This window comes from Mesoplodon mirus, assembly GCF_964341445.2.
Source record: "Mesoplodon mirus genome assembly, chromosome: 7".
NCBI lineage: Eukaryota > Metazoa > Chordata > Mammalia > Artiodactyla > Ziphiidae > Mesoplodon > Mesoplodon mirus.
The window spans coordinates 10,663,368-10,688,121 of NC_138983.1; the positions used below are offsets into that span (position 1 = coordinate 10,663,368).

The following is a 24,754-nucleotide window of genomic DNA, read 5'->3' on the forward strand; positions in this document are numbered from 1 at the left end:
GAACACCATGTGATGCAGCCTGGACACAGAAGCAGCGAAAGGGGAAGCTAGGGGCTCCCAGAGTTTCTCAAGGAGCAGAGAGCTGGACAGAGGCTGAGCCCGAAGGGAGAGGGCCTGGGAGGGGCGGCAGGGGAGGCAGTCTCGGGAAGGGGAGGAGGTGGAGGAGACAGCGGGGCGGTGGGGGCACAGGGAGCCCCTGTGGGAGGACCCTTGTCTCCGGAGTGTGGGCCAGGTGTCACCAGGGGAGGGGACAACTGTTAAGAACGGGAAGTAGAATCCGGATAGCCCCAGAGGCCCCAGGGGGCGAGAAAGACAGGGAGAGGGGACAGGGGAGCAGAGGGGAAAAGGGAGAGGGAGGGGGACCAAAAGGGGTGAGAAAGGAGGGAAGGGAGGAGACGAGAAGAGGGAGGCCGCGGGGGAGGGCCGGAGGGCTGCGGACAGGGCGGGGTCTGAGGAGAGCAGCGGGGGCCCAGGATGCCCGGGTCGCGCGCCCGAGTGGAGCCCCGAGAGTCCGGGGAGCGCCGGCCGCTGCTGGAGCGCAGGCCGCGGGAGCCCCGACGGTGGTGGCGGGCGGCGGCGGCCGCGGTGCTGCTCGTGGAGATGCTGGAGCGCGCCGCCTTCTTCGGCGTCGCGGGCAACCTGGTGCTCTACCTGAACAGCGCCGACTTCCACTGGGCGGGCGAGCAGGCGTCCCGCGCCGCGCTGGTCTTCCTGGGCGCCTCCTACCTGCTGGCGCCCGTGGGCGGCTGGCTGGCCGACGTATACCTGGGCCGCTACCGCGCCATCGCGCTCAGCCTGCTGCTCTACCTGGCCGCCTCCGGCCTGCTGGCCGCTACCGCCTTCCCCGACGGCCGCAGCTCCTTCTGCGGCGAGATGCTCTCCCTCCCGCTGGGGCCCGCCTGCCCCTCGCCCGGCTGCCTGCACACCTCGCCCACCCCCTACTGCGCCCCCACCCTCTACGCGGTGTTGCTGCTGCTCGCCCTGGCCGCCAGCTCCGTCAGGAGCAACCTCACCTCCTTTGGTGCCGACCAGGTGAGTAGCAAGAGGGCCCGCCCCGTCGGGAGGCCCGGGGCGTGCGGAGGGAAAGCGATGGACCCGGGAGTCAAGAGGCCCTGGCTGCCAGCCAGCGTGACCCCTCTCCGGGCCCAGTTTCTTTATTTGAAAGAAGCTGTGGGGTTGGGGGTTTGGGGGTGCGGACCCCTACAACAAAAACGGTGGCAACAATAGTGATCACCATGGCTGGCCTTGGACTATGCGCCACTTTCAGTGTTTTAACTCATTTCATCCTCTTTACTTAGAAGGTAGGTAGTATTTTTATGTCCATTTTACGGAGTAGGACACTGAAGTTTCAGGATGTTTATCGGCCTGGCTGAGGTCTCATAGACAGCAGGTCGAAGAGCAGGGTAAGGGTAGCTGCACTTCAGGCCCCACACCTTGGGCCCCATCTCTGTGTGTTGTACGGATCTAGAGGCAGGCGGGAGCCTCTTCCTGCCAGCTGTGCCAGAGGTTGAGTCAGGCCCACGTGCTCAGATCCCATTTCTGCCACTCACCAGCCAGAGGCACTCGGGCCAATATCTTAACCTCTGTGCCTTTTTCTGTACCCTTTTGGACAGAACATGGCACATAGAAATTCAGTAGATATTTGTTAAATGAATGAGTAAATACTGTGTCATATATGTCATGGCTATATTTTGATAGCTCTACTCAGTGGGCTATTAGACGGTAATTTAAAAAAATATGTAACGTGACTTGAACAAAACCACATACAGTGTTAATGAGCAAAAGCAATGCAAAATTGAATACAGAATATGAGTACAGCCATGTGAAAAGAGCAGGTGTCAACAAAAGGGGGAAACTGGAAAAAATGGTGACAGTAGGTGCCACTGGACTAGTTGTACTTTTGTCCTAATTGCTTTAAAATGTTCTTTAATTGCATGTATTACAATCAGAAAGGGGACATTTTGGAAGGAATATTGCATCCAGCTGGCATCCACAATCCAGCATCCAACACAATCTCCAGAGTCCTTACCAAGGAGTGACTCATCCAGCCTGTTTGGATTCCTTTGATGATGGGGGAGTCAGTGCCCCCAAGGACAGCCCTGTCCATTTCTCAGCCACCACTGACCTTCCTGCAGACCAGGAGACCCCCAATATCTGCCAGTGAGAATCTCTCATCTTCCCTTAATTCTGCTCTTTCATTGACATCCCACTCCACCCACAGGTGCCCTTGACTTCATTGACCTCCAGAGGGCCTCAGCCATCTACTGCCTCCTGTCTGTCCCTCCTCTTGGTGGCAGAATTGGTCTCTCAGAGGCTAGGCCACTGGGTAGCATGGACTCTGGGTGGGGCCAGGCCAGGCTGGAAGGCTGCCTGGGGGTCTGGCCTGATCCCTAGGACAGTTCAGAAACACTAAAATGATTTGAGGCAGGGATGGACATCATTAGATTAGGTTTGAGTTCTTTAAAATGGCTCTGGTTACAGGGTAGGCAGTGGATGGGGGTAACTCGAGTGGGCACACCAGAGCAGTGAGGGGGCTGCTGCAGAATCTGGGGGGGGCAGTCAGATGGGGAGTGCAGGTGGGAGGGGGTGGCACCATCTGGCAGACAGCCATACCCAGGAACTGAGTGTTTAACACACTTGCTGATTTCAGAAAGGGCCATCCATCATTCTCGACAAAGTGGCTGCTCATTTTAGGAGAGCTCATTTATATCCTGAATGGGCTGCCTGGTCTTCCCCTTAGAGTTGCAATTGTCATATTCATTTATATCCAATTAATAAATGGAGTGCCTGCCCATAATGGGACTTATTCAATTTTCTGCTCGAAAGTCTACAGCAAGGATTTTCAGTGAGTGAGAATTCTCAGTGAGTGGACAGGCCCCTCCCTCCTCATCCCCAAGAGGACCCCTCAGAATCTCCAAGGGGATGCAGTTTTAAGCGCACCTGTGTGGACTAAAATTTTACATTTGGAAAATGAACAAAATACCTAGTTACCTTTTTCCTAATGCACCTACAGAAATTAAAGCTTGATAAAATCTTAACTAATGGATATATGTATCTCTGGGTGGAAGGAGAATAATGGATTCTGAGATTTGGGGAGTTACTGAAACGGTGATGGGGTACAGAATCATTTATCTAGAGAGGTGACCTCCAGACATCACTGCTTTTAAAAAGTACAGATGCCCGGGCCCTGACCCAGACCTGCTGAGTCAGAATCTGGGACCAGGGTCTAGGAGAGGTATGGGCAGCCAGTGCAGTTGATTCAAGCCAGCAGACCGGAAGGGTGCCTGGGGCCTGGCTGTTGCAGATTGATCCAAATCCTGGGTAAAGATTTTCAGCCCTACTGCCCTTGCTGGGGGGCCCAAATTTTCTTGTTCACCAGGCCAGAACCTGCTCTTGGGGCCATGTCTGGGACCACTTCTGCTTTCCCTGATTATGCCAACTTTGTCTGACTGGGAGGCAAGTTGTGGTGGGAGCACAATGGAAAACTCCATTTGCATCTTCAAACTGCAGAGGAAATTTTCAATTAGACTTCTAACTGTTCTTTCAGTAATATGCACAAATCATATTTAATAATGTGGAACAGACCTAAGACCTTGACTGGCTTTTTTCTGACTATGAAGGTGATGCACAGTATGGATTACTCAAAGACAAAGGGATAAATCAGCTAGAAATGAACAAAGTGGCACCAGAGACATCTGTTGTGTGTACTAGTTAGTGACAATAAAAAAGCAATGTGGTGGCGCAGTGGTTGAGAGTCCGCCTGCCGATGCAGGGGACACGGGTTCGTGCCCCAGTCCGGGAAGATCCCACATGCCGCGGAGTGGCTGGGCCCGTGAGCCATGGCCGCTGAGCCTGCGCGTCCAGAGCCTGTGCTCCACGGTGGGAGAGGCCACAACAGTGAGAGGCCCGCGTACCACAAAAAAAAAAAGAAACAAAAAAAAGCAATGTGCGTCAAGGGCAGGAAGAAACAGCTGTGTCAAAATGTCCTGATCATTAACAGGTGACTCCCAAGAAAAGGGTTTATTCATTCATTCGACAAATATCACTGAGCATCTATTTAGTGATCAGGATGAGGAAAGTGCCAGAACACCCACCCACTGATCCAGGAAGTGTCTCTGTGGGAGAGGGGGTACAGGCACACGGCAGGGTGCCCGCACACCTCCTTGGCCCTCACTCTCACCCTTGCTTGGCAGGTGATGGATCTTGGACGCCATGCCAACCGCCGCTTCTTCAACTGGTTTTACTGGAGCATTAATGTGGGTGCCGTGTTGTCGTTGCTGGTGGTGGCTTTTATCCAACAGAACATCAACTTCCTGCTGGGCTACAGCATCATCGTGGGCTGTGTGGGCCTGGCCTTCTTCGTCTTCCTCTTCGCCACCCCCAGCTTCATTACCAAGCCCCCCACAGGCAGCCAAGTGTCCTCCATGCTCAAACTTGCTCTCCAAAACTGCTGTCCCAGGCGGTGGTGCCGACACTCTGCCAGGTAAGGGGAGGGCTCTGGGTGAAGGGGCCACGTGATCCAGTTTAAAGGCATTCTGGATCAGCTCCAGTGGTAGCCCTTTATGATGACCAGCTCCCCAGTGGGCTAGAGCTGCCCGCCATGACTGAGGCTGTTGACAGAGGTCAGGGTGATGGTGGTGGTATTGGCAGTGGACTAACTGTAGAAAGTATGAGGATGTTAGTGGCCTTGACAGTGACGCTGGTGATAAAGATAGGGATGATGGTGTAATTAGCGACAATGAAGATAAACGCTGGCAATGGTGATAACCATGGCAGTAGAGTGGTGGTTACGAAGATGATCTACCAGTGAAGGTTGTCGGGATAGCAGTCTACGCTACCTGGATGTTAAGTATAAGAAAGGCTAAGCTGTCAGCCAAACGGGCTCCCTTTCCCATTAGCTGGCATTCAAGGGAGGAACATTCTGAATGGCCTTGCATGTGTACAATGGCTTCCTTTTGCCCCTCTCTTCCCTGAGTTAATTGACTACTTATGCTAAGCAAACCTGTCTCCAGACCTTGGACCCAGTTACAGCTCCTGTCAGTGGGATCTAGATGGAAAAGGTATAGAACATGCTTTCCCCCAACCTGGTGCATCGCTGTAAGGTTTTGTTTGAATGGTCCATTGCTGCCTAACTAACTACCCCAGAACGTAGTGGCTTAAGCAACCACCTTTTTTTTACCCCTCAAAATCCTGTGGATAACTGGGCTCAGCTGGACAGTCCTGCTTCTTATGATATCACGGGGGGCTGCAGTCACTGAGGACTTGAGAGGGCTAGAACATCCAAGACGGCTCACTTTCCTGGCCGGCAGTCGATGTTGGCTGTCAACGAGGACACCTCGGCTCCGCTTCGTGTGGCCTTGCCCCCCAGGTGGCTGGAGCCTCTCCCGGCAAGGTGTCTGGGCTGCGAGAGGAGGGAGCATTCCAAGAGGGAATGTTCCAGAGGGCAAGAAGTGGAAGCTGTCGGTCCCTTGAAGGCCTTTTGGAGGTTTGGAGTCCCAAAGCATCACTGCCTCCTCATTCTGTTGGTCAGTACAGTCACAGCCCAGCTCAGATTCAAGGGCAGGGCAGCTAAAATCCACCTGTTAGTGGAAGAGCAACATCCCAAACTGGGTGGGGGAGAAGCTGATGGTGGCTGTCACACCACACCGGTATCGTCCCTTTTGGAATCTCAAAGGATGAGGCAAGGCTCTTGGGCAAGTAGGGATTAGAAGCCTCTCAGGACAAAGGGCAAAGGGTAAAGGATAAAGGTTGATCTTTCCTGTCTCCTAACAATGTTCCCTCCACCCCTTCCTCTCCATCCCTTGTTCTGTAGGGAGAGGGCTCCCATGTCGCCTGTTGAGGAGGATGGACTTGGAGAGCGTGCTGGGGGGACTGGGGTGTCTCAAATTGTGACAGCCTCTCTCTCTGAGTCAGGCACGGACTGGGGCTTCCCTGGTTCCCATGGCACACCAACCCTACAAGCCAAAAAATCCCCCAAGACTCTGCTCGCCACAGCCTCTGGTCTTACGTCCCCCAGGACCCGAGAGGCCACAGCTCTAGGATGGAATGGGTCTTGATCGCCAACTCTGCCACAGGGATGACAGTGATAGTATTGACAGTGGCAGTGCCAGCACGGAAAAAATAATGGTCACAGCATGAGAACTCCATGGAGGGGGTGGCTTTGGTGATGGTGATGACCGGACTAACGGCGACGATAGGCATGCTGGCACTGGTGATGATGGCGATGACGGCAAAAGGGATGCCGATGGTGGAGGGGAGGACATGAGGGTGGCGATTTCTGAGATGATGTCTGCGACAGCTGGTGATAGGGGAGTGGGATTAAAGTAGGGGATGATGGGGGAGGTGGGAAGGCGGCCATGCTGGTGGTGACGGTAGCAGCCATTTCATCTGCTGCCTCTATGGCCCCTCAGAGACCCTCGAGGTGCCCAGCTGCTGCCTGACCAGAGGTCTCCCCAGCCTGGCCCTTCCCCCCAGGAGGACATCGCCAACTTCCAGGTGCTGGTGAAGATCTTGCCCGTCATGGTGACCTTGGTGCCCTACTGGATGGTATACTTCCAGGTCAGCACCCCTGCCCTTTCGCTCTGGGGGGACTGGCTCCCCAGGCCCCTCACTGGTCTCATCTCTCACGGTAGATGCTCAGGGTATGTGGAAAGGGGGGGGGGGCGACTCACAAAGTGAATTGCTGCCACGTAGCAGCTGGGGTGGCGCCTGGCGCTGAGCCGTCCCAGTAATTACACTCTGGGTGGTAGAGCACAAGGAACTCTGGAGACGGGCCTGAGGCCCAGTGACTGAATAAGTCACCCCATCTCTCCGGGCCTCAGTTTCCTGTTAGACTAGAGGCTCTAACAGTTCTGCAGCATTCAGGTTCTCCGACTTGGCAACGGAGGCCCAGAGAAGGTGTGTCGGTTGCCCGAGGCCCCACAGCAAGTTAGGGGCAAGCTCAGTCCCTCGAGTGCTTTGCAACAGTGGTTCCCCACCCTGACCGCGCCTCAGAATCCCCTGCAGAGCTTTTAAAAAATACAGATTCCCAGGTCCCACCGCAGACTACTGAAAGAGAATTGCTGGAGGAGTCTCTAGTGTAATAAACTTCTCAGATGCTGCTGACGCTCAGCCAGGTTTGAAAACCGCTGCTTCCCGCCCGCTCCCCAAGGGGAAGGTTACTGCAGTGAATGTGTGTGCGGGTGTGTGGAGGGTGGGCAGCAGCCTAACCCCAGCCTCTAAGCCCCAGTCCACAAGGTCACTGCCTCCCACACATGCTCTGCAGGAACCTTGTTGCAAGCTGCAGGGGGTGAGGGTCATGCAGGGCCAGCCTGCTGCTTGGGGGTGGCACAGAGGCAGAAGGTGTCTATGATGGGACATGTGCGTGCATGGTTGATCCCTAGTCGTACCAGTTGTCAGAATACTGACATCCTTCCATACCAGTCAGCAAACAGCTGCTGCCCTGAGCAACCCAAGTGCCCTCCTCTGACCCCAGGCCCTCCTGCAGGATTCTCCCAGAGCCCCCTCCCTCATACAGCAACTAATGGGATAACGGCCGGTATGGCGGGGACCCCTGAAGCCTGCCCCTGCTGCTGTCCAGGGCCATTCTGGTGGGTCAGTGCCTACACAGTCCCCAGTTGTGTCAACCTGTGGGGCTCAGCTTGGCCTCAGTGTCAGATGAGCACTCCCTGTGGGGACAGCCATGCATTATCTTCCCCGTGTCAACAAATATTTATCCACGCTTACTCCGTGCCAGGCCCTGGAGACAAGAATGTGAGCCAGACCAGCTGGGCCTGGGCTCTGGAGCAAAGCTGCACTCACAGCCCTCAGGCCTGGGAACAGAGCAAAGGAAACTCCCGGGGAGGGAGGAGGGTGGGAAGGTCACTTGCCCCCTGAAGCTGGGCGAGGGGACAACTGCCCAGCTGCCCTGTGCTACTGCGGAGGAATGCCTGCCTTGGAGCTGGGAGCATCCTGGGATGGAGGTGAGGCGGCCATCTCTGTTCCAGCCTCACCTCCAGCTCTCTCGGCAGATGCAGTCCACCTATGTCCTGCAAGGTCTTCACCTCCAAATCCCGGACATCTTCCCAGACTACCCTGCCAACAGATCCGCGGCTCTGAGGGCCCAGAGCGGTGGCTACAAGGTGAGAGACACACGTGTGATCAGCCCCCACTTCAGGCCGGGCTGGGGGCTTCCTCTAAGAAAAGGAGGAAATGAAGCTGCCGCCACACTCCCGTCCCCCAGCGGCACGGCATCCTCAGGATACAGGAAACGCACCTGGAGGCCCAGACATCCTGCCAAAAGGCTCAAGTGCATACAAGACTTCAGGTCAGCTTCACTCCCACCCCCTGCTGCTCTGAAGCGGGCCTCACTGCCCAGTTTGCACCAGGCCCTCAGATCAGGCACATTTGGGGCATTCTCAACTCTACCTTGCTCCCTCCCTCTGTGGGACTCCTGGATGCTCAGATCTCTGCCTTTCACCAGGACTTTCCAAACCAGTTCCTTGGCATTTCAGAGACTCTTAAAATCAAAGATCTTCAGAGCTGGCAGATAAATGACATATCTGCTACTAGACCTCCCTTCCTTGCCCATGGCAGACATCATTAATCGATCATGGCATTCTTTCATGCTGAGCTCATGAACATTCCAGGCAGCCACTACCAACTGACAGAAGTCAAAGGAACCTATTTGCCATCCCTGATCTAATCCATCCCCTAGTTACACAGCCGAGGAGTGTGTATTCAGAGGAGGGGAAAGGACTGACTTTGGGTCACCCAGGGACAGTTTGGATGGAGTCCAGGTCTCCGGACTCCAGCCCAGAGCTCCTTCTGCTCTGCTAGCCTGCCTCTCTTGGTTCCTTCTTTCCCAGATCCCAGAAGCCTGGCTCCTCCTGGCCAATGTCGTGGTGTTGCTGATCCTGGTGCCTGTGAAGGACCACCTGCTCGATCCTTTACTGCTGCGCTGCAAGCTGCTTCCCTCGGCTCTGCAGAAGATGGCGCTGGGGATGTTCTTTGGTTTCACCTCGGTCATTGTGGCAGGTATGTCGGTCTCAGTGGAGGGCCTTGGGGAGGGGGCTGGCCTTTGTCTGGGGCTGGGGGGAGGCTGGATCCACCAGGAGCTGATGCTGAAGCTGTGGGCCTGGGCCAAGTACACCCTCCACCCGTGGGTGCCAGTCTTGGCTTCTGGAAGATGTGAGCTGAAAGAGACCCTCCTCCTTGAGTCCAGCCTCCCCTCGTTTTGACAGATGAGGAAACTCAGGCCAAGAGAGGAAAAAAGATTTTCCCCAGGGGGATGTAAGCTTTCTGAAGGCAGGGGATTTTTTTCTTTTTTATTCACTGCTATGAATGATGCACATGGGTGCTCAAAAAATGTGTTGAATGCATTTTCCAAAGACACACAGCCATTTAGCAGTTGGGGGACATTTTTCAAAAAGTATCTATTATTTATGCTCTTCCCTCTTCCATTTCAAAAGGATTTGAAGCCACTCATAAGAAAGAAGCTCTGGTAAAGAAGCCTTGCATGCTACTGCACAAACCTCAGCCCTTTTCACTTTGTGACTTAATGATCCTGAAGTTACTCAGTGTCTTTGAGCTTCATCTTTAAAATGGGGAGAGTGACTCATTCAGACCCTGTGCAGAGGCCAGGCTCTACCCTCACGGAATGTGGTCTAGCAGGACTGCTGTGAGGATTAAACAAGATGAAGTCGGTAAAGCACCCAGCACCATGCCTGGAACACAAGTAGGAGCCAGAGGAATTAAAGCTCAATAAGTAGTATTGTCTTGCAAGTATGAAAACCAAACTAGATTCTTTTTCAGCTACATGCTTTAGTGCATTTTGTCCTATTTCATCCTCACAATAATCCTGGGATTTTTATTCCTACTTCTTGCATAAGGGAACTGGGTCTCAGAGAGGTTAAGTGATTGGCCCAAGATCACACAGCTAGCCAGTGGCAGGACCAGGATTGGAACCCAAGTCACCTAATTCCATATCTGGTGTTCATTCCACTAGAGCACAGCTGTCTCCTAAGCAGTGAAGGGGAAGGAGATAAACTAAACTTGAAAGCCAGGTTAGAAACGCTATTGTAATACTTGATGCTGCAGTAGAGGAGTCATGTGATATCATGGGAATGGGGCTGGCTTTGAAACCAGACACGCTGGGGCACAAATACAGCCCCAGTCACTTATCAGCTGTGTGACTCAGGGCTGATTGCTTAACCTAAATTTCTCTTTCTTATTGACAAGAATGCATATTAACTGCCTCGCCTATAACAGGCTCTCAATTAACGAGAGCTGTTACGGTTACTGAGTGCAAAACCTAGTTCTGAGCTTCCTAGCAGCCAAGGCAAAAAGGGAAGAGATGGAGGGCCAGTGTTCTTTTCCTTACATGCTGCCTAGTCGATGACTGGCTGCTTAGTGAATACCCACTACATGCCAAGCTCTGTCATGGGCTAAGCTGCCTGCAGTGGGCCTGACTGTAGCCCCTCTCCCCACCACCAGGAGTCCTGGAGATGGAGCGTTTAGAGTACATCAGTCACAACCAGACGGTGTCCCAGCAGATCGGGCAGAACACATATTATGCAGCACCACTGTCCATCTGGTGGCAGACCCCTCAGTACCTGCTCATCGGGATCAGTGAGATTTTTGCCAGCATCCCAGGTATCCTGGACCCCTCCCCTGCTCTCGCATAGGTGAGGGGCTCTGCCTGGTGGTGCCTCGAAGTCAGAGGGCTCACGGGCACAGCCTCTGGGGCTTGTCTGCATGGAGGAAGGCAGGGTTTTCTGAGCGGGGCTGCAGTCACCCCGTGGGGACTTATCAGCACTGCTTTGTGCCAGGCACTGCGATAGGCAGTGGGGAATCAGAGGTGAATAAGACATTTCCCATACCGCCTTCCCCCACAGTCCCCCTGGCGCCATGTCCCCCACCCTCTGTGACTTTGCGGTTGCTGTTCCCTCTGCCTTCCCATTTCCCAGATTGGAAGTGAACTCCCATTTCCCCTTCAATTCCCAGTCTAACTGCCCTCTCCGCCATGAGGCCCTCTCCAAGGCCTCTGGGCAAAGGGGGTCCTCTCTGTCTTCCCTTTGTCCATGTGGCCCAGGGCAGAGGGAATGGGGCGGGGGAGACACTGGGAGATTTCTGAGGTTGAATCAAAATGATTTGATGCTGCTGCTGAAGGTGGGTAGAGAGGGTGGGAGAGAGAGAGGATGAGGACGGGGCTTCTGTCACTGAACTGGGAGACCCAGGAGGAGGGGGAAGAGGGGAGACAGAGCAGTGTGGGAGCATCCAGGTGGAGGTGTTCAGGGCGGATGAGCAGGGCAGAGGCAAGGGGCCACCCAGGGGAAGCCAGGAGGGAGGCCTGGCTGGGGGAGGGGAGGGCCGTGGCCCAGCAGGCTCTGCTCCTCCACCAGCCCCGTGGGTCGTCCTTCCTCCCTCCCCGCAGGCCTGGAGTTTGCGTACTCAGAGGCCCCGCGGTCCATGCAGGGCGCCATGATGGGCATCTTCTTCTGCCTGTCTGGGGTGGGCTCGCTGTTAGGCTCCAGCCTGGTGGCATTACTGTCACTGCCGGGGGGCTGGCTGCACTGCCCGGAGGATTTTGGTGAGTGTGGGGGGGCCTCCCCGGGAATGGGACATGGGTGGAGGGCGACTTGGAAAGGTGATGGCAACGGCCAAGTGCTTTGACCCCAGGCAGATGGAAATGGCATGCTAGACTCAGAACAGGGCTCTCGCCCAAAGCTGGCCCAGCGCCCACAGCACGGTCCTGTCCTGAGCCTCAGGTACCCTAACCGTCCAAAAGGAATCAGTGAACTCAGCAGACCTCCAAGGCACCTTCCTGCTTCCGGAACTCTGCCATTCTGGCTAAGAGTCACCTCTCTCTGTGGTACTTATGTTTTAAGACCCTGAAAGAACAGCTAGCTACCAGGGCCTTGTAGATGCCACAGGAGACACCTAGGGCAGCCCGATGCTAGTGGGCTATCTGCCCTTGTTTTCAGACCTCACCCACTGCCCGCTTTGGCTTCAGCTGCCAGCGCTGGGGGAGCCCTGCCCTGACCCGAATGCCAACCCCTCCTTTCCCCAGGGAACATCAACAAATGCCGGATGGACCTCTATTTCTTCCTGCTGGCCGGCATTCAGGCTGCCACAGCCTTGCTGTATATCGGGATCGCTAGTCGCTATGAGAGGGTGGCCCAGGGCCCAGCCTCCCAAAGCTGTCCCAGGAGGGACAGTGGCTGAACACGGCTCCCACTCCCCGCTTGCCTCTCTCCCCCAACAGACAGCCGCAGGCCCAGCTGGGGTTTCCTTCTCAGTTTATTCTGTACCCAACATTAGGATGAAATGGCTCTCATAAATATGGGCCATGAGCCCTTCCTCACGACCATGGTCCACGACAAGGGGCAGGGCAGAGGGGGCCTGGGTGGGAGTCCTTGCGAGGGACCAGGCAGGGGACTCGCATCAACAAGCACCAGAGGATGAGCAGGAGGCTGCCCAGGCTAGAGGCCGACGGCGCCGGGCCAGGCAGGCCGGGGAGGGTCAGGAGCTGCCCCGGATCCGCTCCATGTAGCTGCGCAGCTCCTCGGGGTCCTTCAGCCCCATGTCCTCACACACCCAACGGATGTCCTCCTCGCCTGCCACCAGGATGGACTGCACGGCAGGGGCCCCCCCGGGCTCCTCGGGCAGCTGGGCTGGGGGTGCTGGCGCAAACGTCACAAACTCTACTCGCTTCCGCCGCCCCCCGGCTTCCTTCCTGGCCAGGGTGCTCGAGGAGCTGGTGATGCCCCCGGCAGGGGCCTGGGCCAGGGTCGGGGCCTCCCCTCCTCCCCCACTCTCGCAGGGGCAGCCCCCCTCCCCCTTGGGCAGGCCAGGGGACTGCCGGTCCAGCTGGCGGCTCAGGTCCTCCTGGTCGGTGCCCAGCCAGACCCAGTTGTGGGGCTGGGGGGCGGCAGGGGCGCCAGCACCGTCGGGGGGCTCCTTGCGCTGGTAGCGCAGCATGAAGACCACACCGTTGACCAGGAAGATGAGGATGGCCAGACAGAAGATGCCCAGCAGGGCGTACATGCCCAGCTCTAGTTCGGTGACCCGCTGCGGGGCGGGGACCATCTCCTCGTCTTCCTCCGCCTCCTCCCTAGCTTCTGCCTTCTCCTTCCGGGCCTCCTCCTCCTCTGCCTCCTCAAACTTGCGCCTCCCCTCCCCGCTGCCCCCCCCACTGCCTGCCGCCCGCCGTTCTCCACTCACGCTGGCCTCTGGGGCCGCTGAGCTCTGAGCGGGGCTGGATGGGAGGGCAGGGGCTGGGGTGGGAGCGGGGGACAGCCCTAGCCAGGCGGTGCCAGAGGCCAGGGGCACACGGTGGCGGCCCCGGCGGCAGGGCTCAGGCGGGTGCAGAGCCACATGCAGGGGCAGCCCCTTGACGCCCACCCCACTCACCACCACCCCGAGTTGGGCACCCCGCTCATAGGCTGGCAGCACAGCGCCGGGCTCCTCGGCCGAGACGGACAGTCCCAGGTCACGGTGGTTGTAGAGCTCAGCGGGGGCCAGGGTGTGGTCAGAGAAGGACAGCCATAGGGAGAGGGCCACCTCCTGTCGGGCACACAGACACAGGCAGAGACACGCGAGGGCACGCACGCATGCACACAGAGACCACTCCCACAGAGACAGGCCACACGGAGGAGGAGAGACCAGAGAGAAAACAGACACAGGCAGAGGGACAAAACACAGGGAGAGAGGGGACATGCGTCAATCACCTGCCTTCTACTCGGCCCCGGGGTGTGAGTCATCGGGAGGGTACTCAGTTTAGAGCCATCTAATAACCTCCCACTGCCACACTCCAGCCAGCCACTGCTTGATCACCTCCAGCCACAGAGAGCTCACTACCTTATAGGGAGTCACTCCTCATCCTGAAAACCCTAAGGTGAAGGGTGGAGGTACCTCCCATCCCCCTGTTATCAACCCCCAGCTGGAGATGTTGACCTCAGCCCCCTGACCCCCCAGCTGTCACCTGCTTTGGGGCAGGAAGGGCTGACTGTGCCCAGCACGTGGCTGTGACCTCCCCGGGGTGGGCAGTGCCCCGGCTTAGGGCAAGTGAGATGCCCATCACTGGCTGCACGCGCAGCTCCAGCACCGAGACCTTGTCATCCGTCACAGCCAGCACCTGCTCCCCCAGGATGGAGTCAGACAGCGGGGAGCGCACCTGAGGGTGAGAGGGAGTTGGAAGTGGGGGCGGTGCTCGTACACAGACAGCCTCGGCCCTCTGAGAGCCCAGCACCCTTACAAAGGGCTCTGGTTTGTGCTCCCAGCATCTGCACAGGCTGCTTTCCCACCCTTGGCACCTCAAGACCTGGCTCCCACATACCCAACCCCGGCCCTTCATACTTCGAGGACTTCCCCCGTTACACGGGCCGCCCTATTCTGGCCCAATCCCCAACCCCACTGGGTTCCTACCTCCCCAGGTACACCCTGGGCCTCCCGACACTCTTCACACCTGCCCATTAACATGATGGGAGCCACCTACACCCTTTTCAGGCCGTCTGCTCACCTCGATGGAGGTGACACCGGGCTCCCGGCCCACCAGGACGCGGCCTCCCTCCAGCGAGGCGACACTCGGGTCCTGCACGCGGGCATGCGGCGCCACGAGGTGGGACACGTCCAGCAGCCAGTCCGGGCCGAGCAGGTGGGTGAGGCGGCGGCCGCCGTCCAGCGGGTGGGCCGCGAAAGGGACGAGGAAGCGCACGCCGGCGCGCTGGTACTGCAGGCGGCAGCCGCGGACGCGCCGCTCGGCCTCCTCCGCCCCTGCCGCCTCGGGCTCCAGCACCCTGCGGGGACCGGCGGCCCGGGGGCGGGGCGTCAGCGCGGGCCCCGCCCCTAGCCGGCCGAGGGCCCCGCCCAAGGGAGGCCCCCGGCTCCTAGTGGGCGCACGTTCCCCAAGCCCGGCTCACAGCCGCACCTCGGTGGTCAGGTCCTTCCACCCGCCGGCGCCGCGCCCCAGTGGTGCCTTTGCCTATGCATCGAGCCGCTCTCGCCCTCCTCTTACTCCTAATTGGAACTCTGGTTATGCGTGACGAGACCCTCTCTTACGGGGGAGACCCATGGTGCCCACTCTCTGGAGGGCCTGGGAGCTCAGATTCCAGAAGCCTGAGGCCACCTCGTCCTTGCGCTCTGGTGGGATCCCCTCAATATTTACTAAGTGCCATCTTAGGCTTTGAGGACACAGCAGGGAACCAAATAGACAAAATCCCTTCCTTCATGGGCTTACATTCTAGGGGAGGAGTGGGGAGGGTAGTCAGACCACAAACAAGACTGATTAGATCACGTGGTATGTTAGAAAGTGATAGGTACTACAGAGAAATAAGGCAGGGAAGGAGGAGTGGAGGTCGGCAATCACAAACAGCGGTCAGAAGCCGGGTGACGATGGGCGGGCAGGGGGAGAAGGAACCGCAGGCAATGGGGCAGTTTTTCAGGCCCCAGCTCGGGCTTATGGCTGCGTCCCCTGCACCCTCAGTCCCAGAGCGACTTTGCCAAGGCCTGCCAGCTTCCCCAGGGCTCCACCTACCCTTCCGCTGGGCCAGGTACCCTCCAGCCTCGGACCTGCTCGAGGGTGGTGTCGGTGAGTTCGATGCGCAGGGGCAGCAGCGGGGCCCACACGGTCAGCCGCAGCGAGGCCCGCAGCCGGCGCCACCAGAAGTCCACCCGCACCCCCCGAGCACCCCGGCTCTCCTTGCCAGCCACAAACACAGCGTCACAGGCCTCGGACACCTGTGGGAGGGCAGAGGACAGGGGGTGGGCTCAGCCACCCGGGACAGGTATGGACCGGGGGGCATCTCTTGACCCCCATACCATAAGAAAGGGGTACAGTTGAAATTCATTCTGTATTTTTCTGTAATGCGTGTCCTCAGATTAAGATTTCCCCATGCGGCCAAGATCTATTCCCCTGGCAGGAACGGCCCTTCCCTGAGTTCACCTGGGGCTCAGTTGGGGGAACTGGCTATTTGCACAGGAGAAAATCTTTCTCCTGGCAGAGGAGGGTTTGAATCCACAACTCTGGCCTCTCGTTAGTGCTGGCCTCTGGCTTTGGTGCTGGGGCCACCAGGTACGAGTGGGTAGGCAGAGGGTGAGGGCAAGGCAGACCTATCCATCCGTGAACCCTCAGGTAGGAACCACTTACACAGAGGCAAAGTGCTGGCACAGGTAGCCAAAGACACCTCCACTCGGGCGGCCAGAATTTAGGAAATGCAGGCTCTGGGCTTCCCCTCTTAGGGGAATTCAAAATGGGGAATGTTGCCCTGCCTTTTTTTTAACCTCATGGGTCATTATGAGGCTCCAGTAATAATAGTTGTCATTACGTTTACCATTCGATAATGATTATATTGTATTATGATTGTAACATCAGTAGCTGCCGTTGTTCAGCTCCTGCTCTCTGCTGGATACTGTCTTAGAGTGCTTTTAATTCTTACAACATCCCTAAAATAGATTCCCATTTTAAAGCTTAGGAAGCGGAGGCTCAGAGAGGTTGAGACTTGTCCACAATCACGCAGCTAGCTGATAACAAAGATGGGTTTCAAATGAAAACTTTCCCACCATAAAGTGCATGCTCTTAACTCTCCCACGTCAGTTCATTTGCCAGTGCAGTAAGAACGTGAAAGTGCCTAAGCTGGGGGTTTGGGGGTTGCACAGCTCCCACTTGACTCTGGAGGGGGTTGGTGGGACCAAAGCTGTGGTTCCCCTCATGAGGTTACTGGTGTCAAGAATAAGCTGTTCCCTTGGGGACCTGAGTGGGGAAGGAGGAACGCTGTGGGTGCCACGCGTACACAAACGCATACGTGCCACTCACCTGCAGGACCTGAGTGTTGGCTGACTCGCAGCCGATGTGCTCTGTCACCTCCACCAGAGCTCCGCCACTGTCCACGGTGACAAGGCGCACAGGGACGTGCCGTGGCACTCCAGTCAGCGGCGCCGTGTTCACCAGCTCCTCAGCCTGGGGGTGCAGGAGGAGCTCAGCCCCAAGCTCTTCACCTCACTTGGCCCCCAGCCTGGCTGGGAAGAGCTGGGGACCCCTTACCTTGGCCAGTGGGATGAGGGCTCTTATGTCCCGCTCCGACACCAGGATCTCCCACACCATTTTGTCCTTCTCTGCTTCGGGGGCCTGGCCTGGGTACTCCAGCTGCCATGTGACAGGGCGAGTGACCGCCACGCCCCCACTAGTGCCATTCTCCACCAAAAAGTCCACCCACAGGAACTCGGACAGTTCAAGGGGGCTGCTGGCCAGAAGAGAGAGAATCTGAGTGCTTGAGAGCGGCCAGGCACTGTTGTGAGCACTTTCCTGTATTCGTGAGGTAGGTCCTACGATGATCCCCATTTTACAGATGAGGAAACTGAGGTCTGGAGGTTATGTAACTCGCCCAAGGTCACACAGCGAAAAGTGGTAGGGCTGGGATTAAACCCAAGCATCCTGGCTCCAGAGCCTAAGCTCTTATCCGCTCAAGATCCATGGAGCCACTTTACCAACCCCTAGAATGCTTGCTGGCTCTCCTGCCTTCCTGGGCCTCCTGCACTCAGGCCTCTGTCTTCCACAGCCATTGGGGTGGCATGAAGCACCAATGTCAATTTCTACCAAGTAGGAAGATTCACTTCCCAGTCCCAGAACTGGCACTTGACACCTTGAATAATAAATAACCTCACGGTTTCCTTTGATCAAGCACCTACTATGTGCCAGGAACCAGCCTAGACGCTTGCTGGGTGGTACCTTATTTTCACAAACCCTAAGGGATGCATCATTATCCCCATTTCACAAGTGAGGAAACAGAGGTTCTGGTGGGGTAGGGCAGGGGTGTGCTTAACTGGCTTGCCCAAGTTATTTATCCAAAAAGTGTCAGAACTAGGATTCAAACAGGGGCTACAAAGCGCATGGCCTTGACTCAGACTCAGGGCATGAATAAGAAGAGTTCATAAGTGTTAAGAACTGCAACTGGGCTTTTGGGGGAATATTAATGGCCAGGAAAAAGGGACCCATTTGCTGGTAGTGGGAGGCAGGGTAGCAGCAGTGAGGGTTGTGACTGGGTGGCCAGGATAGATTGTCATCATCTGGAATAAGACTCACAGACACTCACTGTACCTGGCACGTACCTGGGGATGGATAAATAGTAGCTGAATGAACAAAAGATATATCTGTTTTGTGCTGCTTCCTCGAAGGAGTCTACTCTTGTGCCTGCCTACATGGGAATATGGGGGCCGGCAGCCCCCTCCCCTCGGGCCCCCTAAATCTGCCCACTAGCACTCTAGTACCATCCCTCCCCGCTCTACCCCTCGTGGGAGGGAAGTACCCACCTGGAGTCTGGCCCTGCAGGCCTGTCCTTGTGGCAGGTGATGAGCGTGGTATGGTGCTTGGAGCCCTTGAAGCGGTCCAGCTTGGCAGTCCAGAGGGCTGGCTGGGCTGGGCGGGCAGCTGTCACATGCAGCCCCTTCTTTACCTTGATCCTGGGGAAGGGGACACAGGTCCAGTGTGTCAGGGGGGTGCTGAAGTGTGGACTGGATCAGAGCGGGAAGATAAGGGACTCCAGGTTGAATCTCCTCCTCGCCATCCTCTGACCCAGAAGGACCTCATCTCGTTGCAGGTCCCGCCATACAGCTCTCCCCCATTCGAAGACCACTTATGACTCCCCACTGCCCACAAGGTCAAGTCTTAGCCTGGCATCCGAGGCCCTCCGGGGTCTGGTCCAGTTTCTTCTTTGGCTGTGACATCTCTCCACGCACTCGTAGCTTTAGCTGCACCCAAAGTACACGAGCACGGTGCCCGTTGTGCCTCTAAGCCTTTGCTCAGGCTGTGCCTTCAGCCTGGTCTGCCCCTCCTTTCTTCACCTGCTCACTCTTCAAGACTCCAGCAACACAGATACCATTTCCTTTAGAAAGCTCTCCCTGTGGCAGGATGAATCTCCCCTGCCTCCACCCCTCCTAACCCCAGCCCCTGCAGCACTTTGTACCTTCATCAGAGCATATAATCCAGTCCATGCCCATCCAGTCCCCTTCCCTACCACTAGGGGTCCCTAGTGCCAGAGGGAGATGGGGCCTTGGTCTTTTCTGAAGGTCCAGAGTGGAGACACAGGGCTTGGCATATTTTAAGATGTCTAACGATGATATGAGTGAGAGAGGAGGGCGTGAGAGACAGAGAGATGCGACGGGCACCTGTGAGACACAGGGATGGGACACACACAAACCCGATTATGGGATAGGCAAGTCACGCTCTGCAAGTCCTTGGCAGTAGTAAGACTGGGGTGGGGGGGACTTCCCTGGTGGCGCAGTGGTTAAGAATCCGCCTGCCAATGCAGGGACACGGGTTCGAGCCCTGGTCTGGGAAGATCCCGCATGCCACGGAGCAACTAAGCCCGTGTGTCACAACTACTGAGCCTGCGCTCTAGAGCCCCGTGAGCCACAACTACTGAGCCTGCGCACCACAACTACTGAAGCCCGCGTGCCTAGAGTCTGTGCTCCGCAACGAGAAGCCACCGCAATGAGAAGCCCGCGTACCGCAACGAAGGGTAGCCCCCGCTCACCACAACTAGAGAAAGCCTGCGCGCAGCAACGAAGACCCAACGCAGCCAAAAATAAATAAATACATTAAAAAAAAAAAAAAGATTGGGGTGGGGGACGGGTGGGGGACGGCTGGGGGTGGGGCACTTCCTGAAGAAAGGGACACAAAAGGAGGGCCTTCCTACAGGGATGAGCCAGCTCTGTCCAAAGGCTAAGGACCCATGGTGAGGGTGGCAAGAGGGAAAAGATGCAGATGAATGGGACTAGGGCAAATACCTCTGCTGGGCATGCGAGCATTAACCACTCCCAGGCACTGCACTTTCCAGTTTTTAAGCCCTCTCCCATTTCCCCTCCCTGGAGCTGCAACTGCCCTGTGGGCAACGTTATTAGCCCACTGGACAAAGGAGTCTCAGGGAAGTGCCAGGGGAGGGGAGCTTCCTCCTTCTGATTCCAAGTTCAGGGCTGTGCCCAATTGCCGGGTCCTGCCTGCTGCCAGGGCAATCACAGTGCTTGGCCTGGAGTGGGTATGGCGGACCCATGTTTTGCAGAGGTCAAAGATTCCACTAAAGACCCCAAGAGGAAGAGGTACCTGTGCAGTCTTCCTGCAGAGGTTCCGGCCTCTGACCCGCCCCCAGGGGCCCGGTGCTCACCGCAGGGTCAGGACGCTGGCTGTGAAATTGTGTTGAAGCAGGAGGGTGGCACTGAAGAGCTGGCCGGGCCGCACGGGCATGTCAGGCACCCGCAGAGTCACTGCCTCATCCAGGGGCACCTCTTGGTACTGTGGGGGGTCCGCAGGGCGCAGCTCCACATCGCCCACTGGGAGGGCCTGCTCTCCGGGGTCCTCCTCCCCGCCGGGGCCGCAGCCCCCAGGGCCCTCGGCTGCCGGCTCCAGTGTGTAGGCCAGCTCGGCCCGTGTGGCCGAGCCCTGGGAGAACCAGTGGGAGGGGAACTCCAGCTCCACTACACAGGCGCCCAGGGATGGCTGCAAAGACACAACGGCCATGGTCAGCGTGGCGGGGGAGGGGAGTCCCAGGACCCAGGGCGGGAAACCCAGAGCTGCAGGGGTCCATGAGAGCAGGGCCAGCACGGGCCACAGGCGCATGCCACGTGACACAGCCAACTGGCAACGCGACTGAGGCTAGGTCTCAGAACGCGTCCACTGGCCGTTCTTCCACCTTTGGGAACAGTCTCATTCCAGAGGGAACCAACCCCAACGCCTGCCCCTAATCATGCTCCAGGACCGCCCTGACGACCACTCAGAATCCTCAGGCTTCTCAGAATCCCACAGCCCACAGAACACCTCTCTCCAGTGGAATCCTGTGCTAGACTGCAAAAGAGCAGAAATTGCAATAATAAAAGTAATGCTAACAGTAATACAACACTCACTGAGGGACTGCTCTTGTGCCAGGCATTGTGCCAAAAGCTATTCTTGCACCCATCTCATTTATTCTTTATTCCAACTCAATATGCGGTAAAAATTGTTATTATCCCATTTTACTGATGAGGAAACTGAGCCTCAGAGAGGTTACGTTACTTGCCCAAAGTCACGTGCAATGGACTGAACTCCTTAAGGGGTCCTAAATAAGAGGGACCCGCAAAAGTCAGCAGAGCAGGAATGGAGTCAGGTGGTCCATAACCTCCAAACCTCCCAGGAGTGGTGAGCCGTCTCTTCCCTACTCCGGGACCACCCTCTGGCGGACACAGCAGCAGGGCCAGCCCAGGTGGGGCCCTCCCACTCACCTGGAAGCGGCAGGCTTGGTGAGCAGTGCCTGCAGGGTGTGTGGCGTGGAGCCGGGCACAAGGCAGGCTGCCAGGCCCCGGGGGCCAATCCTGCCCTTTGAGATGGAAGAGGACGCGGGCGTGGGGCTCCGCTGGAGTCACAGCCACTTCCACTGACACGGCCCGCACGTCCCACGGGACTGGCCGTTGGTGTGGCTCAGTGACCCGAGGGGGGACCACCTGGAGGGAGAACGGGGGTGCTCAACAAAGCAAGGGGTGGGGAGAAGCAAAAACTCAGGCTGGCAGGAGAGGGCCTTTATGGGCCTCCTTTTCCCCCTCTGGAAAATGGGGAGCACAGCTAGGGCTGAGCCACACACAGCAGACCTTGGCTCTGAGTCTGGTTAGCCCAGGAGACTCTGGTGGCCCCTCCTTACCTGCTGAGTGGCGAAGGGTTGGTAGGAGGCCCGGAGAAATGGCTGGGCCCTGGGCCAGGGCTGCAGGAGCAGAAAGGTCTCAGACCGGGAGCCCAGAGAGGAGTTGGCAGGTGGATAGTGGCCCACCTGCTGCACACGGAAGTGCTCGGGGGCATCCAGGAGCTCCAGGGCCGCCGGCAGGTAGACTGGGTCCAGGGGGTCCTGGTCACAGTCCACTGAAGAGGGAGAAGGGGGAGGGATGGTGACAGCTTTAGAGCAGGCAGGGGCTGAACTCAGCTTTGTCCCAGGGCACAGCAGTGGTGGGCGATGGTGGAAGAAAAGGGTTGTAAATGTCCCATCTTCCCAGGGTGTCAGGGGGAGTCTCCCCATTTCACAGATGAGGTAACTGGGACCAGGATTTGAATCTACATCCAGGATTGACTGCCAGCTTCTGAGTCATTCCTTCTTCTGCCTTCCACAGACCCAGGCCTTCCTCAGGCCAGCAGAACCTTCTCAATGTCTCCTCCTCCCCCATTCCTGCCCCCTATCTACCTGCCTCTGACACCAAGGCATTTGTGGGGTACAGACCTCCCAAGACAGGGTCTATGTAGTAAAAGATGGTGATGAGGTGAGCTTTGTAGAAGTAGAGACCCTTTCTCAGCCCCTGGATCCTTGGCCAGACTTGGCTGGGCATCATCCACCCCCCCTCGCTCTGCATCATCACCATGGCAACCTTGCACTGGTTTCCCGAACTTGCTCCTTTCTACCCCATCCCAACTGGGTATTGGAGTGCAAGTCTAGGATGGGGGAGAGGGGCGGGAACCATAAGCCTGGGGGGAGAGTCAAAGTATTCAACCAACAGTCAGAAGGGCAAAGGACCCCTAAGACCATATTTGGTTTTTATCAACTGACTATTAGTTAGCCCTAAAAATAATAGCTAACACTTTTTGACAGCAAGCTATATGTTGGCTACTATTTTAAATACCTTACATGTATTAACTCTTTCAGGTTTTGTAGTAGCTCTAAGAACTAGGTTCTATTAATATTAATCCCGTTTTATGGTTGTAGAAAATGAAGCTGAGAGGTTCAGGGACTTTCCTGGGGTCCCACAGCAGGAACGTGATGGAGCTGGGAGTCAGAGCCCAGGCACCAGCCATTACACACCCTGCCTCTCCACCCTCCACCTCTCTCCACCCTGGGCTGCTTTCCACCGTGCACCCTGTGGGCTTCATTCCCTAGAGTGTGGGTCTCTCCTCCTCCGCTGGGCAGCGCCTCCCTCCTCCTTCATGGTCAAGAGTCATTGTCACCTCCTTCTTCAGGAAGTCCCCCTTGATTGCTTGCCCTCCCACCAGTCCCCTCAGTCTTCTGCACCCCTGAATTAGTCATCTTCCTGTCTGTCGGCTGGGGGCCATGTCTTACTCATCCCAGCATCCCCCATCCCTGGAGAGGATGTTCTGGGAGCCTGGAGACGTGTGTTTACGTCCTAACTCTTCCTCGATTAGGCTTGGGTCAGTCATGTAACATCCTGGAGCCTCAGTTTCCTCACCTGTAGAACGAGCGAGCATTTAGTGACACGGTGGACAGGGGAGGGCTTTGTAAACTATGGTGCGCTGTCTGGAGGAGGGATTATTGCTGCTGCATAATAGATGTGACAAGGCTTTCCTCTTCTCTCTGTGTGAGGGGTTATTAGGGCTCCTGCTGGGTCCCCTGGGGAGGGGAGCAGGTGGCTGAAAGCAGCCCTAGAGCCAGTTCGCTCTCAGCCCCACTGCTGGGCTGGGGGACTTGACGGTTTCAACCTCCTTCTGGACCCTCCCCAGCAAGGAGCATGTGGCTGAGAAGCTCCACTCCCCGCACCCCCCACCCCCAAGTGTAACAGGTGAGTGACTATGGCTCCCTGGGGGCAGACCCTGGCTTCTGGTCCTTCTCCTACTCCATACTCCACTGCCTGGATAATTACAACATGCTCTGTGGCCTGACTCCCACGGACTCGCATCACTCAGAGCTCAGCTCTCTGGTGGGGGGAGGGGGGCAGAGAATGCCTCGCTCTCTGTGGCATCATCCACCTAGCAGCCTCAGCCCACGACAAGGGCAGTCTGTCTCCCACGCAGGGGCACAGGGGAGGCGCTGCCCCTTCCTCCAGTGATCCCCATACTCAGGAAGGCACCGATGAAGTAATTCCAAGGTCAAAGAGCTCCTTGGGGCAGGGAGAAGGCGGCTGCGGATCTCGCAGGTCCTGGGCAAAGGGGCTGCTTCCCGTTCCGTGGGGGCTGGGTTGATGGTTGAGGGAAGGAGGCCAGGAGCCACGGGGCTACAGCTCTCTGTACCGCAGATTAGGGAGCTGGTGCGTGCGGGACAGGGGGCAGCAGGTTAGACGTCGCGACTGGAGGGGAAACTCGTGGAAGGTGCGGGGACACGGCGAGGATGGGGGGAAGACGGTGAGAGCCCGGGGACCCCGCTGGCCTTGGGTCAGGAAGAAGTTGCCAGGCTATGCAAGTGAGGAAAGCCAGAGGCGCGAGGCTGGGGGCCAGATCCCTGGGGTAAGACCTCTCCAACCCTCAGGGCACGCTGCGGGGCGACCCGGCTCGGGGTTTAGTCCCAGAACTCGCGGGCTCCCGGCTCCCGAGCATCCCTCGCGCTCGGCCTCTGCTCGGGCCCGGCTGCCCCTCGCCCCGCCCCGCCCCTCCCCTGCCGCTGACCTCTCACGACGTCCAGGACGAGGGCCACCAGCAGGCAGAGCCAGGTGCCGCAGGGCCCCCGTGGAGCCGCTGCCACGCGCCCCGCCATCCAGACGTTCATCCTTCCCACGCAAGGCCGGGACTAGGCGGGCGGTTCAGGTGGCCGGGGTCCTCCCGGCATCTCCCAGCCCTACCGGGCCGGCTGGGTCCCTGCCGCCCGCCAATCCCCGGGCCCGCCCGCCCCGCGGCTGCAGTTCCCAGACAATGGAGCGGGAGCTAGAGCTGGAGCAGGAGGGTGGGAGGGAGCGAACGCGGCTCACGGGCTGTCCCTCAGCCACGCCGGGTCCTAGTGCCCTACGGATGCCGAAGCCCCAAGCGCCCCTGTGCTAGAGGTCGGGCAGAAGGCCACTTCCCCAGGGACTGACTTGCCTCTGCCAAAAGGGACACGATGACGTGTTCGGT

The 24,754-nt window shown here is 57.5% G+C and overlaps 2 protein-coding genes across 3 annotated transcripts; one reads left to right on the plus strand and one right to left on the minus strand.

The window, feature by feature from the left end:
• Positions 1-474: 474 nt before the first annotated feature.
• On the plus strand, positions 475-12,221 carry SLC15A3 (solute carrier family 15 member 3; the record flags this gene model as incomplete). Its single annotated transcript, XM_082627089.1, has 8 exons — positions 475-1,032; positions 4,194-4,483; positions 6,411-6,558; positions 8,010-8,120; positions 8,847-9,015; positions 10,474-10,632; positions 11,414-11,569; positions 12,050-12,221. 8 exons carry the CDS (start codon positions 475-477, stop codon positions 12,202-12,204), a joined length of 1,746 nt encoding a protein of 581 aa, XP_082483215.1. The 3' UTR covers positions 12,205-12,221.
• Positions 12,222-12,269: 48 nt separating this feature from the next.
• TMEM132A (transmembrane protein 132A) lies at positions 12,270-24,688 on the minus strand. 2 transcript variants are annotated; one of them, XM_082627087.1, is made up of 11 exons: positions 24,314-24,688; positions 21,639-21,853; positions 21,226-21,444; positions 20,136-20,467; positions 18,286-18,435; positions 17,021-17,219; positions 16,793-16,936; positions 15,515-15,717; positions 14,501-14,777; positions 13,964-14,155; positions 12,270-13,545 (listed from the first exon to the last, which is right to left on the minus strand). In XM_082627087.1, exons 1-11 carry the CDS (start codon positions 24,411-24,413, stop codon positions 12,502-12,504), a joined length of 3,075 nt encoding a protein of 1,024 aa, XP_082483213.1. In that variant the 5' UTR covers positions 24,414-24,688; the 3' UTR covers positions 12,270-12,501. The 2 variants fall into 2 exon arrangements, with proteins under 2 accessions (XP_082483213.1, XP_082483214.1); XM_082627088.1 differs by having other exon boundaries at positions 12,271-13,545; positions 17,021-17,216; positions 24,314-24,687.
• Positions 24,689-24,754: the final 66 nt, after the last annotated feature.

What these genes read in the sequence shown, in the direction of transcription:
- TMEM132A (XM_082627087.1), bottom strand. Translation starts at nt 24,413, where the DNA reads ATGAACGTCTGGATGGCGGGGCGCGTGGCAGCGGCTCCACGGGGGCCC. An exon ending in CGTCCTGGACGTCGTGAGAG is followed by an intron (nt 21,854 to 24,313) that starts GTCAGCGGCAGG and finishes CTCCCTCTTCAG; the next exon opens with TGGACTGTGACCAGGACCCC. An exon ending in CCCTCATCCCACTGGCCAAG is followed by an intron (nt 16,937 to 17,020) that starts GTAAGGGGTCCC and finishes CTGCACCCCCAG; the next exon opens with GCTGAGGAGCTGGTGAACAC.